This window comes from Phalacrocorax carbo, chromosome Z (assembly GCF_963921805.1).
Source record: "Phalacrocorax carbo chromosome Z, bPhaCar2.1, whole genome shotgun sequence".
Taxonomy (NCBI): Eukaryota; Metazoa; Chordata; class Aves; order Suliformes; family Phalacrocoracidae; genus Phalacrocorax; species Phalacrocorax carbo.
In genome coordinates this window covers 37,166,262-37,186,997 of record NC_087548.1, presented here as the reverse complement: position 1 = coordinate 37,186,997, position 20,736 = coordinate 37,166,262, and the positions used below count along the sequence as shown (strand labels likewise).

General features: G+C 42.8%; 2 protein-coding genes across 2 annotated transcripts in view; one reads left to right on the top strand and one right to left on the bottom strand.

Moving 5' to 3' along the window:
- The window catches only part of SAXO1 (stabilizer of axonemal microtubules 1), a 40,908-nt gene extending 30,044 nt beyond the window's left edge, over positions 1-10,864 (top strand). Inside the window, exons 2-4 of the mRNA XM_064439175.1 lie at positions 1,887-2,066; positions 5,119-5,321; positions 9,912-10,864. Of these exons, the coding sequence (XP_064295245.1) occupies positions 1,887-2,066; positions 5,119-5,321; positions 9,912-10,864 (1,336 nt within the window). The remainder of the gene's footprint in view (positions 1-1,886; positions 2,067-5,118; positions 5,322-9,911) is intronic.
- DENND4C (DENN domain containing 4C) overlaps positions 1-20,736 on the bottom strand; it is a 390,193-nt gene that overhangs the window by 177,587 nt on the left and 191,870 nt on the right. The window lies entirely within an intron of this gene.

Genomic DNA, 20,736 nt, shown 5'->3' with positions numbered 1-20,736 from the left:
ATGGTATTAGTGAAGTGTCATTAATCTGCTCCTGATCAGCCATTCCTTATTTGCAAAATGCTACTGCTGGCCAGTGTCTGCACTGTATGCAGGGCTATGATGAACTAGGTAGTATTGCTATTTCCCCTACTCCAGTCTGAATGCAGTTTTACCATAAAAAGCTAACATAAGGGCCTCATCAGCACAGTCCAAAGCCAAGCTGAAGACTAGCTTGCTGCATCATAGACTTTAAGAGAGTAGGGGGACGGAAGTGCAGTTAGGAGTGGTGTGAAGCCAGCAGAGTTGAAGCAGAAAGAATAGGCAGATCATTTTCCCTTGGAGAATGAAGAATAATTCCTAGGAATGCTGGAAGACCACAAGTGGGGCCAGAAAGAGTCAGTATAGCCTGTGTTTGGAAGGTTTTTGTCACAAAATCCATTCTGTTAAGGTCACATGGACCAGCAAGAGTGAGCTTATTAAACTTTTAAAAATTTTCTTATTTCCCACTTTTCCAGTTACATGAAAGCTGGAATTTTGTAAGGTTTCTAAGAGAGTGATGCACCTCTTTTTTTTTTTTGAGATTTCCACCCTGAAGTCTTTTCTTCTAATATTTCAGCTGACAGGGATAGTGTGCCTTACTCCCTAGAGGACACCCTTTGGGTCCAAACTCAAAACTTCTCTAAGGCAAAAATGCATCCACTAGGACGCCTCCTGATTTATGATTTCACAGAAGGATTTGTAATCTGAGTGAGAAACTGGTTTGTCAAAAAGAAGCTGAATTTTATTTGAGCCTCTGGGCCCTTCTTTCCCTGTTGTACTAGTTTGGAAAATGATTCAGTGTATGAAGGTTTACCCTTGAATGTAGACCAGAATATATCTGTATAAATTTAGGTAATCAGACATCTACTGCTCCTAGATTGCTCAACATTTAATTTAATGGGGACTTTGTTGAGTACAGGAGCCCTTTCAAATGAGTAATTCAGCTCTGAACTAGATGTAGCACTGGAAAACGTAGATCCAGTAGGAACACTCTGACTTGGCAGGAATGATGTATGAGACATAAAGCCAGAGGCCTTCTCCTCTTACTGTAATTCCTGTGGGCTGTTTCCTGAAGCTCTTAATTAACAACCTTTGCATTGACTCTAGTGGATTTGACTCAAACCAGAAAGGGACATAAACTGTTATGTCTCTGGGAAGAAATCTGAGGGTGGGTTCCCAAACCTCTTTTTGACAGGATAAGCCTTGCCCTCCCTTTTCTGGCCTGGTCCAGATGTGGAAAGAAGGAGGTCACCAATGATGGATGATCCATGGTGGCATTTTAGTGTCAGTCAGGAGGGATCTTCCTCAGGAAATCAGTTTGTTTTCACTGTCCTTGTTCTGGTGCACGTTATGGAGAGGTCTTGCAGTACCCAGACTGAGTTGATTTCAGAAAGAGAGATGGGCAGCGCAGTGCCACCCAAGTGTGAGTGAACAGAGATACCTGAACTGTTAGCCTTTTGCCCTCTTGTCTATATTAATGAGCTCAATATGTGAGCAAAGTAAGATAACAAATTCATGATAAATGGAACAAAAGGGAGTTTCTAGTCCAGCACAATATAGTGCACTTGCCTGTATCTCAGATTAACTTGCTTTTTTCTTCATCTAGGTGAACTTGCTTTTCTTAGGTTGTTTTTGTTGGCTTCACAGACTTTTTTGACTGCAGGCTATAGTAGTAGACAGAAACAATCATTTCTTTGTGCAGGTTATGCTGCTTTTGCACTTTAAATAATCAAGGCTGTAGCAGTCATTGCAGTGCTTACTTATCCAGTATTTTGTACTTGCAATCTGCAGCTGACTTATACAATGAGGTATTATTAATCAGCTACCTCTGAGTCACTAACTCCTGTTCTGTTTTTTTTCTCTTGCAGATGTCACCATTGTCCACATCTGCTCACCAGGCCCTATAAGAAGACTGAGAAGCCATGCATGCTGTCAGAGTACATGGAGCGATACCCCCTTTATCCCATCACTCTTCCCAGGGGCTCATTTAAGCCAGGGGAAGGGTACAAGACAGCGCATATACCCATGGAAGGCAACTCAGCTACAAAGTATGAAAAATAGTGAGAGTGAGGACTGTGACTTAGATAGTGTGTGTGTGAGAGATGGGTATCAGAGAAAAGGAAAATTATTAGGTTTCCACAAGGGGAGCCTGAAAACAAAAACGTTGTGGTTATACAAGGACTCATGAGGGCTCTATGAAGGAAGGATGAAGGTCTGAGGCCAGTTGTTGTAGTGGAGGCAAGCAACTATTTTTCTTGCACTTCCTGGAGGTTGAGATCAGAGAATACATGGGACATAGAAGCACTGACATGGTCTTAGCTTTTGCTCACTTTCTGTTCTGGGAAGGCTTCTGGGAAACCAGCAGAAATGTTGTCTGGGGAAGTATGGATGATACTGGAGGAATATTTCTCTTTTGTTCTGTGTTTTGGTGGCATTTTGTACACTGTAGTGTGGGAGACTGGTTTCCAAGGAGGTGTGAATATGGTAGAGCTTGATGACTGGAAAGGGGGTGTGGGTGGTTTCCTCAAGGCAGTCACTGTGGATTGCTGGGATGTTTTTGCTTCTCAGCTATGCTGTTGCTCAGTGTTGGTGTTCAGTAGAAGTCCTCACACTTGCACTGTGCCCATTTCCCTGATGGAAGTAACTTGTGAGGCTATTCTGTGCTGCTGGTAGAGTGATGTGTCAGGGGCCTGTCCACAGAAGAAATGCATAAAAAATAGGAATCTGATCCTTTAATATGAATTTGAAAGCTTCTCTTCCCTCAGAGTTGGCTGCCTTTGTCATCACAGGCACAGTCATGAGCAACATCACACTTCCCTTTGCTGAATTGAATTAAAGACCTAGGAGATGCCAATGGCTATTAATGAAGTCTTAACAGCTAACACCACTCATCTGCCGTCATCCTGACATGGAAGCTCTACCAACTACTTCCCCTACCTATGCCTTTTTAAGAGTTCTCAATTTATGTCACAAATGTAGCTGATGAAGTCTGAAATGCCCAACTTACATTTGGGATGCCTCTGTCTATGTGGGAGATTTCAGAAAAACAGAAAGGAACAGAGGGTTTCAAAGTGCAGGCTTCACTTCCATATATGCCTTCCAGCTCCAGAATGAGACAAAGCAGCTAGACATTTTTGTGTCTGCCCATAACTAAATCCCGGACTCATTGGTGTCCTCTTAAGTTGAGCGAGGAGGGTCTGTCAAGGAGTCATTAGAAACTTCCTGTTCAGTCAGCAAAACTGTCCTAGCTCAGACAAGCCTAGTGATTCCTACAGTAACTGTTACTCCTGCAGTTTAGTGTAATTGAAAAGCAGACTAGTAAGAAAGCACAGAAACTACTTATATGTGCTTCTGCGCATGCGTTCTACCAAATACGTAAACTTGCCTACCCTTGTAAGAGGAGAAAACACAGAGCCTGAACAGTTAGCCATTGGATTGCAAGTCTTGCTGTCCTCTGGGCAGCACTGGTAAGAAAATACATGCAGTGAGAAAGTACCAAGGCCTAGTGGAAAAGTGCAACCACCTATTAGAAGGCTGCTAAAAGCTTTGGTTCTGTGTGGCTAAACTCAAGAGAGAATTGATGCAGTGTATGAAAATAATTGCAGGGACTGTGAGGTCAGCAAACACTGAGTTGTCACCAGACTTCTCTAATAACACTTCACTGAGTGTTGGGTGTCATACTGCAACTGTAAACCCCCTTGATAAAGCCTGGGAGTTGCAGGCAGTAGCACTTTTCATGGTGTCTTGGATGTATGTTGCCACTGGTTTATCAGCAGATCAGTCGCATCTCTGTAATCTCTACTGCAGGTTCTGTTTTATTGCACTAGTCAGAGTGGGAAAAGTTACTGCCACTGCCAGAAACCCTTGATCACACTGGGGAAGAATTGCCTGCCTGTGATCTGTTACTTGCCTCTGGTACAGGCTCGGCTGTTTCAAATGTGGAATTGTGCAGCATACTGTGAGTGGCTTGGGAAAGACCCTCTCTGTTACTGAGCCCTCCCTGCTACTGAGGATACTGCATGTCTGTTGTATTCCTGCTTGCCTTTCCTTGGCTCCTTTTAAAAAACCCATTGGCTTTAAATTGTTGCTAGAAGTATGCCAACTATGCGTGACATCTATGTAAGAGCCTCTTGGTGGTCTTGGATTTTCTTTTTACTTCTGCATTTCTGCTTTTACCCCTATACCTCATACTTTGCAATGTGAATTATCTTCCCTTCTGCTCCACACAGACTTCTGAGAACCTGGTTTATTTGCTAAAATATGTAACTAATACAGTATATTCAGAGGCTCAGGCTCTTGCCCACACAGCGTCACTCCAGATGCAAAGCGTAATACTACTATTAGAACAGCTCCTGTACTGACCGTGTCTCCTGGCCAGCTGCCAATGGTGCAGACAGAGCTTCACACCAGTGGAACTCAGTACTCTGACATTAGAGACTGAATTTACTGGTGCCAGGCAGCAGACCCTCTGCCCTGTGCCAAAGGATATATGGGCCGTAAAATAGGTTTGAGTTAATGAATGTTCTCCACCTTGTTTCTGTAATGTTTTGCTGGAGTTAAGTAACACAACTCTAGCATCCTAAAATAGCTCTTTTACAGTAGTACCTGAGAAAAATCTGACCGTCCAACCATGCTGATGTCTCTTCCCTCAACAGGTGTTTTGTTGTAAAGTTTCTTGTTTTTATCTCTCCATCCTGGTCTGAACTGCTGTACAGTGTATTGTCAGGGAAGGCTATTGTCTCATGTTTCCCATACATACTAGATAGCCTGCTATAATTATTGGGCTTTTAAAAGGAGTTATGTCTTCTGGTGTAACTCCACTGTAGAACAGGGATATCTTTGTGTAAGGCCATTAACATCACTAGGTGGAGAGAAGCAGGAACATGGCCTGCCTGAGGTTGTCCAGAGCTGCCTCAGTTCCTTCTTCAGAGTCCAGGTTTCTAAATGTGAAAGGCTTGTGTGTTTCATTAACTGCTGTATCCTATCCAGGCTTTCTTAGGCTGTGGAGATAAGGGGAAATATTAATTTCTTTGTGTGTCTGGAAAAAAGAACATACTTTTTTCTTTAAGATAGAAGACATAAAGAAGTTGTTCTTCACAGGAAAGATTACGTAGCTTATGGAGTGTTGCCACAGAAACTTAAACCACCTGAAAAGCATGTCAAGAGTGATGAGAGTATGGACTTGACCTCCACTTATAAACAAGATTATACGTCTTACCCTCTTTCTCAAATATCTCCATACCTCCCCCATGTGATGAGACACATCCCCAGCGCCAGTATGGATACAAGAACCACTTATGAAGGTATGTGCCTTTGCAGCTTCTTTCAGAACTTCACCAATAGCTTAATTTTTTAAGAAAACAGATCAAAACGGTATGCAGTTGTTACTCATTCCATCTATGTATGCCAACAAGCTGTGCAGGAACCACACAGATGCAAGTTGTTGGGAATACAGACCCGCATTAATGGTAGCATTGGGATCTCTCTGAATTCACCTCCTTTGCATGTCTGACAGGCTTACAGGCATCCTGGGTAGAAGTAGGGCCATGTGAACTCCTGTAATGGGTCTAGCAGCATCGCTTTTAGGGTAAAGTGAACGTAATCTTGGTATACTGCAGGACTGGTCCACCCATTGAGTGGATCAACCACATCTAAAATATGTAGCATTTGCTAGGTCTGACCAGATCATGGAGCATGGGACTGGTTTTGTGTGTGCTGCAGAGTTAATCTGTGAATGTGCAAGAGGTCTATATGGGAATTACAGACACACAGAAGTTCCGCACAAATGTCCTAAGCACTCAAGCTCCTTGTAAAACAGGTAGACTGTGCATCTAACTATGCCCTTGCTTCTTGGTAGCAGTAACTTGGTATAGGTTGTTGTTTTTTCTGTGAGCTTTCTTCCTTCCTCTCCACCAGAACAAATTCTCTTCTGCATGCATCAGGAAAAAACTTTCAGTTACACAGTTACCTTAACTGTGCTAGTTTTGGTCGTAAGTCATAAGTAGAAAATCAGAGGATTTTGCCTTCCCTCTGCACACCTTCCAGCTAGCTAACACTGCTAGACAGATAGCTAGCATTTATGTATTTCTTAAAATAATTTTTAATTATTTTATTTTTATTATGCTGTGCAATTATAAAAGCTTATGACAGGTGCTGGCTTTGAGACTGCATTTGTTGCAACGTAAACAATCAATTTTATTCTTAAAATTAAAAATTATTGTGCTGGTTTTGGCTGAGAAGGGGTTAATTCTCTTCACTGTTGTGGTGGGCTACCTTTCCAGCTTCCTGGCTCTGCTGCCTTGGTGGGAGACTGGGAGGGTCGGAGCCACAGCCAGGGCGACTGGCCCCAACTGGCCAATGGGATGTTCATTCCATACCATGTGACACCATGACCAGCATATTAAGGGGGGCAGTTGTGGCTCAGGAGGGGGTGGTGTTGGGGGCTGTGTCATGTGTGGTTTGTTTTGGTGGTTCATTCCCCTTGCCCTCTCCCTCCCCCTCTTGTTGTTTTCCTTTCTGTTGCATTTTTGTTGTTGTTGGGGTTTTTTTACATTTTATTTTAATTATTAAACTGTTCTTATCTCTAACCCATGAGCATTACCCTTCTGATTCTCTCCCCCATCCCACTGGTGGGGGAGTGAGCAAGTGACTGTGTGCGGCTGAGTTGCTGGCTAAACCATGACAATTATAAAGGAAGTAAAGAAATAAAAGGTATTTGAATGCAGTGTTAAGATTACCCAGCTGACATGACTGAAGGTCAGAATTCAGTGCAGCTGCATGTTTGCAATAGCATAAACTGGAATTTTTACATTAAACAACAGGAAATACTGTCCATTTAGAATGACTTGATTTGTGAAGACTTTTACCTGCAGGTGTAAAATACCCACATATACACAATTTTGAACAGTTTGTTTTGCATAGGCAATGTCACCAGATGGTATTAATTGGAATAGCTTCAGCAAAGCCAATAAAAAAGGTTGCTTTGCTCAAGCGGAAGATCTTTCCTTCTGTGTTTACATATCCTTAACTTCCCTGTATCTGAACCAGATGTATAACTTTGCCTTTTATCAGTGTCTACACACTTAACTTAAGGTGTGTCAGCACCTTAACTGTTACTCCAGAGCTCTAATAAAATATACCACATCCACATTTGGTTATGATCTGCACTATTTTTCAAAACATTGCACATAGAAATCTTTGTCCAAACCCCCTCAAAGATCAAGTTGCATACTGAATGAATTCCCTTTTAAAGGTCCAGGTTCACAAAAAATACAAGTTTTCATTGTGCTATTCTCTAAGTATTGTTAGGTTTTACTGATCACTACTCAAGTGTGAAATTTTGAAACATGTTATTAATTTAATTATCGTAATTCAAATATTTAAGCAGCATATAAAACAGTGCTGCATTGGTAGTAAATTACCTTTCCTACTCTATAGTCACACTTCTTTGCACTAAACACACCACATTCTGAATGACGTTGTAGGTTTAAGGTGATTCTACGCATACCACAATTAATGTCAGATGACTTTGCAACTTAAGGTTTCAAAATTCTTATCTCCTCCAAGATACACACGTAGCTGTTTCTAACCGTCTGCAGGTATGTAATCTAATTTTATTTTGTCTTTCTTGGTTATAGTAAGATGTGCCTAACCTTCCAATAACATGTGGTTCATATCCTCCATTCCCTCCTGTACCCCCTAATGCTTTCAAGATTGTGCTACATGGGAAACTATTAATAGCTATGTGAGAAGAATTAGAGTTACAATAAAATTGTAACATATTTTGAAGGAATAGTAGCACTGCTGGCTTACACTAAGTAAAATAAATTCATAATGCCTGTGTGGTCTCCAAATTTGTAGAGCTTGTACATTTTTAAAATTGAAGACAGATGGACTTCATATTTTGAATATTTTGCAGAAGCTGTGGTTACATCCAAAATGCAGACTGATTTCCAGCAAAGATGATGGGAGAACCTAAAAAGTTTTTTGGTATCTCTTGGTTGGCATCTGAAATGTCAGATCTCTGACCGAGCCCTTGCTTAGAGATGGACTGAATCTCATTAGCTTCTCACTTTTTAACACTTCATTAATACATTCCCAGTAATGACGTGTCTGTATATGCTTGTGCTTCACCTTCCTGGACCAACTCTCCAGGAAAGTGATGTACCCTGGGACAGGCACAAAGTCAGCATCCCACCAGTGTAGCCTTGGGTATCTCCTAAGCTCCCAGAGAAACAGGAACAACTGTGGCATTTAAATACCTCTGACACTAGTAGGGCATGCAGCCGGGGCTTCAGTGGCACCAACAGTGGCAAAATCAATGTCTATGCTGGTGCACACAGGCAGGCCCATGTTCTCAGGTGAAGGCACTAATTAATGGCATAAGGGCAGCTCTGTACCCAAGGCCAGGGTGCCCACTAGGAGCAACATGGCACCTGTGGCTGCTGTTTCCTGTCTTGTTCCAGGGCAGAGCAACTTGATTTGAATCAGAACAACTTTAATTGGTCACCTATTTGGGGCAAAAAGTTACTTTTTTTGGGGTCAACTTCACATTGTAATGAACACATCCTTTGTGTAATTGTGTTTGTGCAGTACAATACCCACTGCCATTCAAAAAGGAATAACTCTGTTTGGATTGGAGAGTTTAAATATCCTGATACCTAATTGCATAATTTACTCTCTGGTACTTTGAAATCCAGTCTCCCTTCCTGTGCAGAGTCAGCTGGAAGCTTATTTGCCTCAACTCTCAATGTGGCTTGAAAGGAGGGAAAAAAAAAAAGACTTAAAAGACTTGGGTTAGCTCCAAGACTATTTCATTTTAAGTTCCTACCAGTAACCATAATGCTCTCTAGGGGAAGTTGTATAAGATTACTAGGAAAGGAGAAAATGAGGGTCTTGTGGCTGCAGCACTGGTCAGAGAGTTAGGCAGCTTTGCAATAGGTTTCTAGTGTGACTGAGTGCGAATCTTTTAAAGTGTCAGTGCCTCAGTTCTTTTCCTGGTATCCTGCCAAGGAAGGAAGTTATGAGTGTCTGTAAAATGCTACCTCAAACATTTTCTTAGCCATGAATTTGGACAGCAAGATTTCTGCAGTATGGATCTTCTCTGCAATGCTTCAGATCAGTGTAGGCTTGTCTACAAATGCCAGCACAGTTTTATAATAAGGAAGAACTGGAGACAGAGTTAACAAGCTCTTTCTAAGTTCCTGCTTGAACTGACAGCAAGAGTACCCAGAAAGCAAAGCCAAGAGCTGAGGAGATGCCACACAGCACAGATTTCTGACACCAAGATGAGCTGCAAAACCCTGAACTCAGCAAACAGTAGGCAGTATCACATCTGTGCAGGTCATCCCCAACTGAGAAGGTGCAAAGAGGAAGGGTAGTTCTGCAGCTTGGACTTTAGAGTGGAATGGTGGACATCTGGTTCTCCTTGCCCCAGAGATACTGTGGGAGACCCCACATATATAGGCATACTCTGCCTGTGCTCTGAGCCCATGAAGGGGGTTGAAGTCAGTGCCATGGCACTCCACTTTCATGATTTCTGGTTGGCTGACCATGAGGACAGCACTCACCCAGTCATGTGCAGAAAATGTCTCTGCAAGACTGAGATGTAACTTAATCTTCCCAAATGGTATTTCACAATCTCTGCAGGTATGTGCGTACAGGACTATTTTAATTACATTTTCTGTGTAGATGCTAAGCATTTCCAGGGGTTAGCACACTAGTGTATAATGTGTTCTACGGCAGCTCTTTTAATAGGATTTGTCAATCATTACAATATCAACAAATATTTATTGCAGTAGAATATACGATAATCAAAACATGATATGGTATATGCCTAAACTCACCAAAGAAATTAAGTTGAGCACTTAGATAGGATTCCTCTTACATTTCAGATGACTATGTACTATGGAATGAACCAAAGAGAGAGCTGATCAGACCAAATGATGGGTTTCACCCATCAGAAGAAAAATTTGACCACAGAACCATTATCCAAGATGACTATCTCTTCAGGGGGCTGGTTGCCACTCAAAGCTGCAAACCTTTGAATCTGGTCCAGAAAAATAAGGCTCCCTTTGACCATATAACCAGTTATAGAGAGAATTATGTGCCACATCCTCTGGAGAAATGTTATATCCATAAACATCAGAAATACAAGGTCAATGAGGTCCCATTCAGTGGCCTCACTACCCACAACATTTCTTACAAGGGGCTGGCTGGTCAGCCAGTCAAGCTGGCAAAACCATACCAGCTGAAGCTTCTCCATGATATTCCATTTTCCTCTACAACTGAGTTTCAGGAAAATTACAAAGCTTGGCCACAGCCTCCTGTATTCACCGGAAAACCTGGTGTATATCTTCCTTCTCTGGAGAAAATGGATCTTCAAACCACTACTCAGATACATTACAAGCACCCAAACGGCAAGCCAGCCAAGAAGTGTCGATCTTTGGCCCAACTTAAAAAAAGTACTGAGCCATTCAATAGCTCTTCTGTAATGAAGGAAGACTATAAGCCATGGCTGTGCGAAAGGCTAAAACCTATCACTCATGCTCCAGAGCTGACTTTCCCAAAAAAGCCAATGGAGTGCTGTACTACCTTTCAGACCCATTATGTGCCTCATCTGCTCACAGTTAGGAAGAGCTATAAACCTGGCTGGTCAGGCCCAAAACATCACACTCTGTTAGATGCTAAAACCATCTATGCTACCAGCTACACACCAAAGGGCATTGTTAGATGCTTGGCCTCTTACAAAGACCCACCTGGTTACGTCTTTGAGGGAACTGATGCTGATGGTCACAATCTCTATCTCCCTGCTGCCAAGAGTGAGTGCCTGCAAGGTGGACACTGAAGAAAAAAAAAAGTGGATGCAGCCTTCATGGAAATGGATTCAAAGAGCAGGGCCTCAGTGAGCTACAAATGCCAGCTTGATTTTGTTTGTAACCTTCTTTCAAACCACTTATTTCACATTTGGAGAGCTGTTAAAATAAACTTAATTCCCAGACATTGGCTTTTTCTGGATCATTTACACAAATTAAAAACATCAAATTCAGAGAAAAAGACACACTGATCCTTGTTTATCTACATATTTTTTTTCTTTTCCCCACCTAACTGTTGCTCTTTAACTGAGAGAGATAACCTCCTCCTGAGACAGTGTGAGAGACATGTCATAGTAACATATTATTAGTGTAGCAGGGGTTCAGCTGCGTCTGTGATGACAGCAGTAGAACAGCCTCTTCAGAAGGATTACATGCTGTGAAGTCATGGCTGGATAACCGTCTGGGATCTGGTCTCATCAGTCACTACCATCAAAGACATGTACAAAAGGTACAATTACTAAGTAAATATTATTGAAGATTGCACCTTCATTAATTGTGTCACTGTGCTGCCAGAGCTACGCTATCAGATGTGTGGTTGTCACGCCAAAGATGCCACCCTAGGCTGACAGCTTGCAAGGGAAGCGTTACAGCAACACGTCTTCACTGCAGGATGCAGTGAGGGTACCAGAAATGTCAAAGGGTTGAAACTGTCAAGTGTTCCTACACTCCAGCCAGAAGCTGGAGATGTTATTATCTTTTGTATAAGGCCAATATTAAGCTTGTGACCAGAACTGTTAATTTATGTGTCCAAGGTGCTTTTCTGTAGGCTTACGAGTTTTACCTTGGTGCTATGACCTACTATGAAACTATTAAATTCTACTTTCCTAAATCCTCCTCTCCCTTACTCCTGGCAGCTCTGGCTGTTTCCTCAGTATTTAGCTCAAGTGCTAGGTAGAGCTGTTGCATGCTGGAGGAAATGTTTGTGCCTCACCATCAAAGTGGCTGCGTTTAAAGAGGAAGTAGATGACAATTTTCTGTATAATTGCATTTTAAAACTTCTGAAAAGCTTTGAAACCTGTTGGGATAGAAGCTTGCAAGCTAAAGCCAAATATATTCCATCTGGAAATGTGAATGCTTAACCCTGAGTTTGGGAAGCCACTGGAACAATCACCCTAGAGGCACAGGGGTTCTGCATCACTTGAAGTCCTTAATCAGTCCTAGAGACCTTTTCTAAACATACGCTCTAGTTCAATGAAAAATTATATGCTTGCAGCAGGAACAACTAGGCAAACCCCTACAGAATACACTATTAAAAAAGCCCAAACTATGTAGTCATTGATGGCTCCATATGGTTTCCAGAAAGTCAGGAATCTGTAAAATATTCACCCACCTGTAGTGGGATATTGAACTAGAGTGTATTTGGCATTTTTTTTCAGCTCGTGCTATCTTACTAGTCTTCTTGAACCTTCATGTCTTTAATGTTGACCTTTGACATGAAAAGATTTTTTCTTCTCTGTCTCTTTTTATTAACTTATTTTTCTGATTTATTTATCAACCTGCAATTCTGTCAATTCCAAAAGAGAGTTTATATGAAAGAAATAGCTGGGGCTTGTGACTGCAGAAGAGATTGTTCTTTTACACAGAAAAGCTCCCCAACTGTTCTTTCAACTCTTTGATGTGAGACTGGCAGTGAATGCAGAGACAGGAAAGTCTAGTGTGTAAATCTATTTTTATTACAGGTTTGTGGTTTGGTTTTTTTTTTGATGGGTGGTAGTTATTCTTATCAAAATGGATAGCAAAGCAATATGTTACTTAACATTAGTGATTGCTGGATTTTGAACATTAACCACAGGAGACTTGATTTTGCAGACAGTGGACCAGCTCACAGCAGCATCAAGCAGACATGACTGGTTTAATTCCAATACTCACAGCATGAGACACAAGTTTGTTTTTTTCCTGACTTGTACCTAAATGTATAAAAAACATTTAAACCAATATATGATAACACCAAGGAACAACATGAGTTCACTTGAATGACTAAAGGTGTGGTTCCACAGAAACTAAAACTGATTAAAGCTTCGACTGCTGTGCTCTCACCTCTCTCACTGCCTGTAGCTGCATGTTTCCCCCATTGTATCTTTTTCTGGTAACAACTTTAGCACTGTCTGGCTGCATGATGGGCTAGATCAGGAAACTGACCTGGCTGAAAGGCAAATCAGTGTTTTAGTATAGTTAAGACCCATCTACTTAATTTCCCTGAACCAGTGCACCACTCAGTTGCATGATTACCAACTCAGGTGCAGGACATCAGTGAAGAAAGAAACATGTGGCTCAGGTAGCCCAGACTTGGCTTGGCTGGAACTGCTGTGAAAGAGCATCCCCCCTTCCTAAAGAAGTTGTTCAATGCTTCCTAATTTGATGTTGCCCTGAAGCTGCCTGACCTCCATTGGAGGAAGGGTTTGTTTAACTCTGTTTCTGTCAGCCTCCTCCCAAGCAGAGTGCTGATCACAAGGTGAGCCTGTCCACCACATTGACAGGGCTGCACTTCTGTACCTCCTGGCCTCCTGTGCAGGCAGCAGTTCTACATTTGCTCTGTAATGCAGATAAAGTAAAGGAACATTGTTCCAGCCTGCAGTTTAATTTTGATTAAAATGGGCAGTGTCATTAGAAAATCAGCATAAGAGAAAACTATAGTTATAGAAATTATAGTTTGGCGGAGACAGAAAACAAAGATGGCCTGCACTGCAGTACACAGGATTTGGTTGCTGTTTTCATGCAGAATGAATTTATGGATAAAGATGAGCAGAAGTTAATTTTACCTTATGATAGTGCCAATTAAATTTAACATTTTCTTAGAGTTGTCACAATCTCAGAAAGAAGGAATTACAAGTTAGAAGCCCTGAAAAAGAGTTTAAGAGGCCACTGAACTCCACCACACATGTGTGTAATTGTTTTTGAAGTTACATACAGGAGAAGGAGGAAAATGAAACTATACTTGTCTGTGTGGCAGAACTAGTTGCTAGATGTTAGTGCTAGGTGAACTAGCACTTGTTCAGAAATCTCTCAGATGCTCTATAGTGATCTTGCCTGTTTTGTGGGACAATAATGAGTGGAAAAAAGATTACCTGCTTCTGGCCTGGCTTCCAGTGTTGGAAGCAGCCCTGAGGAGCTCATGAAGCTTGCACTCATGATGCAGCACAAGACAACACTTCTCCCTTAGTGAACAGATAGGTGGAAAGAGGAAGTCAGCTGTAATGAACCTCCTACTTCATTCATTGGTACTTTTGAAGAACGGATAATGACACGAATCCCTAAACACTGGCCTATGTACAAAGGCAATTATTGAAAAGTGTTTCAAAATCTGAAATGGAAGGATGAAAGCAAGGGGCTTTGTCGTTGGCAGGGTTGAGAAAGGCATCTAAGGGCTTTGTACAGTGAAGCATGCAAAAAAACCCAAGGAGGATTGTGCTAAGTCATCATAGATTAAAACTGTCACTACCAGAGCAGGTTACTACACTGGTATCAACTACTGCAATCATTTGCAGTAGAAACCAGATGTGCACAGGAACAGTCCTGTGTACATACACTGCAGAGCCTATTTGGAGGGATAGCTACTTCCTGCATCCCTGAAAACACAGAAGAGAGGAGGTCACCAGTGCCACTAATCTCCAGGGCAAAGCACAATCTCTTGGGCAAGTCTTAAGCATGAAAGCTGATTAAGGAGAAATGTCCAAACTAAATTTTAGAAGGGTAACAGCTTTTGGAAGGTTCTAAATGTCTGCTCAGCCAGGAGGCAGACAGGACTGTGGTTTCTGCCTGTGGGAATGCTGAGCAAAAATTAATTCCCCTGTCCTCAGTGGAAAACAAAAAAAACCCCAAAAGAAACCAAGCTATCTGGAATAATGGGGGAGGTAACTAATCAGTTCAGTTTTGATTTGCATGCTATCAACCTTTCAGTCACCTATGCCTGCAAGCAATGCAAACCCCAGTGCCTCACATCTGCAAGAGACAGTTATTCCATCTGGAGAAGGTTTACAGTTGGCAATTGGTGAGACATCAAAAAAATCTGCAAGTTATATACTTATGGTCTAGAAATATGAACACACAGAAAATTTGTGAAAAGTTTACCACTACAAACTCTAGAAAGGCCTTCATCCAATGATATAGATAATGCTATGGATTGCTAGAGAGAGCAAATTGTCAGTACCTGAAGTGTTTCAGACCTGTGAAAAAATCATTGAAAGGTAAGTGGTATGCTTCAGCAAGGACTGAGGATGTTCATATCACAGAGGAAAGCAATATTGATCCTGGGTATAGTACTCTGGGGGCAGCTGAACTTTATGTATGAAAAAGCAAAACCTTTCGGCATGACAAAAAAAGGACTTTCCTGGGGCATGAATACGATCTCCCTGACGGAGCCATGTTATCACTGTTGGAAGGAGATATTTGGGCAAAGAATTGCAGTCTGGGTTCACTGGGATGGGAAACTTCCATAACAAACTTTCTAAGCAGGGTTTGCTTTTGGCTGATCCCAATACAAAATGGTGGAATTTTGGTTCTTTTGATCATGGGGAGGTTTACACAGCACTGGGCCTGCTGGCAATAAACAGAGCTCAGCTCTCTCAAAGGGGGAAAAGGATTCTTGCTCATGAATTGGCACGGCTCATTGAGAGGGCTTTAAACTAGGTTCAAAGGGGAAGGGGATATAACCAGCTTTGCTAGAGAGGAGCCTAGGGGTGGCATGCCAACGCTGTGGGGTGAAACTTATAGCCCAGCTCAAGTGCATCTACACCAATGCATGCAAACAGGAGGAGCTGTAAGCCACTGTGCAGTGGGATAGCTATGACTTAGTTGCCATCACAGAGATGTGGTGGAATGTCTCTCATGATTGAAGTGCTGCAGTGGATGGCTATAAGCTCTTGAGAAGGCAAGGAAGGATTGGTGGTGGGCTGTCTCTGTATGTTAGGGAGTGTTTTGGTTGTAGAGTTTAGCAATTGTGATTATAAGGTCGAGTGCTTATGGGTAAGGATGAAGGGGAAGACCACCAAAGCACGTATACTGCTGGGAGTCTGTTACAGACCACACAACCAGGATGCAGAGTTAGATCAAGCATTCTACAAGTGGCTGGCAGAAGTCTCACAATTGCTAGTCCTTGTTCTCATGGGGAACTTCAACTTCTGGAAATGGCTTCTGGAAATACAACACTGCAGAGAGGAAACAGTCTAGGAGGTTCCTGGAATGTGTGGAAGATAACTCCCTGATAAAGCTGGTAAGTGAGCCTACCAGGGGAGGTGCCTCTCTTGACCTGCTGTTTAAAAAAAAGAAGGACTGGTGGAAGATGTGGCAGTCCGAGGCCATCTTGGGCTTAGCGACCAAAAAATGATAAGAGTTCTAGATTCCTGGTGAAGTGAGGGTGGGGGTCAGATAACCACTACCATGGACTTCTGGAGGGCAGACTTTGGTCTGTTCAGGGCATTGGTTGGGAGATACCCTTGGGAGGCAGTCCTGAAGGGCTGAAGGGTCCAGGAAGGCTGGGCATTCTTTGAGAAAGACATCTTAAAGGTGCAGGAGCAGGCTGTCCTCAAGTGCTGTAAGACGAACTGGTGGGGAAGATGACCAGCCTGGCTGAACAGGGAGTTTTTGCTGGGACTCAGGAAAAAAACCAGAGAGTTTACAACTTTTTGGAAGAAGAAGCAGACAACTCAAGAAGAGTACAGGGAGCTAGTTAGGTCATGCAGAGAGGAAATTAGAAAGGCAAAAGCCCAGCTAGAACTCGATCATGATACTGTTGTAAGAGATTACAAAAAAGCTTTTACAAATACATTAACAACAAAGACAGACAAGAAGAATCTACGTCCTGTATTGGATTCGAGGTAGGGGAACATGGCCACCAATGGTGAGGAAAAGATTGAGGTACTTAATGTTTTGTATGCCTCAGTCTTTAATAGTCAGGTCAGTTATTCCCAGGTTATTCAGCAACCTGAGCTGGACGACAGGGACAAAGAGCAGAATAAATGTGCTATTGAAAGAACTAAACCCCTGACAGTCCTTGTTGTCCTTAGTCCTTATTGTAAGCATCCTTGTTCTCTTGTGGTTTCCTCCCTTGCAAAGATAGTTTCAGGGTTTTGAAGAATGCAGCTTGGTGCCAGACAGGATTAAAAAGATAGTGAATAAGGTCGTAAATTCATTGATAACAGAGACTCAGGACATCAGTGCCGATAGTTTCAGGGTTTTGAAGAATGCAACTTGGTGCCAGACAGGATTAAATTCATTGATAACAGAGACTCAGGACATCAGTGCCGAGATAAGCACTCGAGGAACTAGTTTAAATAAACCCCAAGGCTAAAGGACCGAGGAGTTCATTCAATGATTATATATGGGCAAAGGAAACCCAAAGTTCAACCAGCGGATAGGTGAGGAAGACCATCGGAGACCACTGGAGGACTCCCAAAGACCACTAAAAGGACAACTATGCATGCAGCTTGAGCTTTTACATATGTTAATGAATCCTCGTGAATCTTATTAATATGTATGACTTTATGGTATATAATCTTTGGAAGTTTACTGAATCACTGGAGCACTTATGGTGGATCAATCCCCAGTGCTGCCCAGCGCTGTAATAAAGGATGCCTGCTTAATAGTGACTTTGTTGCTATTGAGTTTTATTTCGGGAACTTTCTGGATACTCCGCTTCCTCTTACGGGGAGGTTTGGACTTTGAAAGATAGTATCCGTGAATTTTTGTATCACTATACTGCAGGAAGCACTTTATGACCTGCTGAGCCACCCAGACACTCACAAGCCTATGGGGCCACTTTGATCCACCTGAGAGTACTGAGGGAGCAGGCAGAAATGCCTGCCAAGCCACACTCCATCATTTATCAGCAGTCCTGGTTAACAGGGGAGGTCCCAGATGACTGGAGACTTGCCGATGTGATGCCCTTCTACAAGAAGGGCCGGAAGGAGGATCCAGGGAACTACAGGCCTGTTGGCCTGACCTCAGTGCTGGAGAAGATTATGGAGCAAAACATCTTGAGTTAGCTCACGAGGCATGTGCATGACAACCAGGGGATCAGGCCCAGCCAGCATGGCTTCATGAAAAGCAGGTCCTGCCTGATCAACCTGATCTCCTTCTATGACCAGGTGACCCACCTCGTGAATGAAGGAAAGGCTGTGGATGTTGCCTTCCTGGATTTTAGTAAAGCCCTTGACACTGTCACCCACAGCATTCTCCTAGACAAGCTGGCTTAGACAGGTGTACTACTCTTTGCCGGGTAAAAGCTGGCTGGACGGTGGAGCCCAGCGAGTTGTGATGAACGGAGCTAAATCCAGTTGGCGGCCGGTCACAAGCGATGCTCCCCAGGGCTCAGTTTTGGGGCCAGTCTTATTAAATACCTTTATCAATGACCTGGATGATCAAGTGCACCCTCAGTAAGTTTGCAGATGACACCAAGCTGGGTGGGCATGTTGATCTGCTTGAGGGAAGGAAGGCTCTGCAGACGGACCTGGGCAGGCTGGATCGATGGGCCGAGGCCAACTGTATGAGGTTTAACAAGGCCAAGTGCTGGGTTCTGCACTTGGGTCACAACAACCTCATGCAACGCTACAGGCTTGGGGAAGAGTGGCTGGAAAGCTGCCCAGCAGAAAAGGATCTGGGGCCGTTGGTTGACAGGCAGCTGAACATGAGCCAGCAGCGTGCCCATGTGGCCAGGAAGGCCAACAGCATCCTGGCTTGTATCAGAAATAGTGTAGGCAGCAGGAGTAGGGAAGTGAGTGTGCCTCTTGTACCACCAGTACCACCAGTACTTGGCACTGGTGAGGCCACACCTTGGATACTGTGTTTAGTTTTGGGCCCCTCAGTACAAGAAAGGCATTGAGGTGCTGGAGCACATCCAAAAAAGGGCAACGAAGCTGGTGAAGGGTCTGGAGATCAAGCCTTATGAGGAGAGGTTGAGAGAGCTGGGGTTGTTTAGTCTGCAGAAGAGGAGGCTGAGGGGAGACCTCATCCCTCTCTACAACTACCTGACAGGAGGCTGTAGTGAGGTGGGTGTTGGTCTCTTCTCCCAAGTTACTGGTATTAGAACAAGAGGGAGTGGCTTCAAGCTGTGTCAGGGTAGGTTTTGATTGGATATTAGGAGAAATTTCTTCACTGAAAGAGTGGTCAGGCATTGGAAGAGGCTGCCCAAGAGAGGTGGTGAAGTCACCATCCCTGGAGGCGCTCAAAAACCATGTAGACGTGGCACTTGGGGACATGGTTTAGGAGGCATGGTGGTGCTGGGCTGACAGTTGGACTTGATGATCCTAGAGGTCTTTTCCAACCTTAATGATTCTATGTTTCTATGAATCTAAGCTTTCACAGAAAATTTTTGTGAGAATCCTGCTTCTCATTTTGCAGAGGTTTCTGCCTGCCTCTAACATTTGAGGGATATATGTGCTGTTAAAGCATGGTTATACAGCATGACTTCTGGTTTAGACTGTGTGGCTTTCAAGTAGCAACGGCCACATCATTATTATTATTGGACTGTTCTGGATACCCCTTCTGGTTGGAAGGAGAGCACAGGATGTCTTTAGCCAGCTTGGAGGCAGAGGCTAAGACAGCACGAGCTTGCTGGTATCCACATCAGTGTCCTTTGCCTACTGAACAAATGGTAATTGATCTTGGTTCCTCCTTTTGCATACCTCTCATTATACTTGGTTATTGGTAAAAAGTCTGTATTGCTGTGCTTTTCTTGTATAGTGCTAAGGTAGGAAGCATAACCTGAAGGCATATGGTCCAGATACCGATGGATCCAGAATTCAGGAGCCACTGGATTGAATAGTCTCCTTTGGCAGCCTCTGTGGAGTCACCCTAGTCTTGTTTTTGCTTCCATTGGTAGAAATAAGACAATGCTAATTCTTCTTATGTGTCAGGGTATGTTTCGGAATTGGATATTAGGAAAAATTTATTCAATGGAAGAGTTGTCAGGCATTAGAACTGTCTGCCCAGAGAGGTGGTGGAGTGACCATCCCTGGAGACGTTCAAAAACTGTGTAGATGCGGCACGTGGGAACATGGTTTAGAAGGCATGGTGCTGTTGGACTTGATGATCCTAGAGGTCTTTTCCAATTTTAATGATTTTATGATTTTATGAAAACCCTCTTCCCATACTGTACCAGTGTCTGTCTCTGCCTCTTTCTCACATTGGAAGCAGTAATTTGATGCTTTTGTGGGGAAATACTGCTTTGGAGCAACAAGATTGTCACTTCTCCATCTGACTGCGTGTCTGTCCCACAGATGTTTTGGGCTGAATTCAGCAGGGAAGGAATAGGGTAACTCTTTTAAATAGGAAATGGTATGTTTGTCTCTGTATTCCCTGTTTTCACCAGCCCACTAGTTTTGTTCATGGCTTCACTTTTTGAAGTTGAGAATGGAGCAAGTAAACTCTATCTCTGTGAAAAGGCAGTGGAGGATAGAAATAAGAATTGTAATCAGAAAAGGAGATGTTAAGACATGCTCTTTCCCCTATAATTCTGGATAAATAACATGTTCAATTGCCTATTATTGAAATGCCTTAATTAGAATATCATAACAAACTTTGATTAAAATGACTATGACCAGATTTTAGATTTGATTCTGATTGACTGGAGGGGACACGTAGGGTGGAGGTCATGAAAATCAATGTAGGTGAAAACCAACATGCTTTCAGTGTGAGAAGTGTGTAAGATAGGTAGAAAAAGGATATCTGATTGCAAAAAATTGAGGGAGGGGACAAAACTAAAGTATTTCTCATCTTCTTTGGTTTCATTTCCACAAAAAGAAGTTGAGTGTTAACACATAACACTACTGATAAATATATATACCTTTAAACAAGACGATGAAGGGAATGGTTAAATCGATGACTCCTGAACTGCAGCTAATATGCAGAG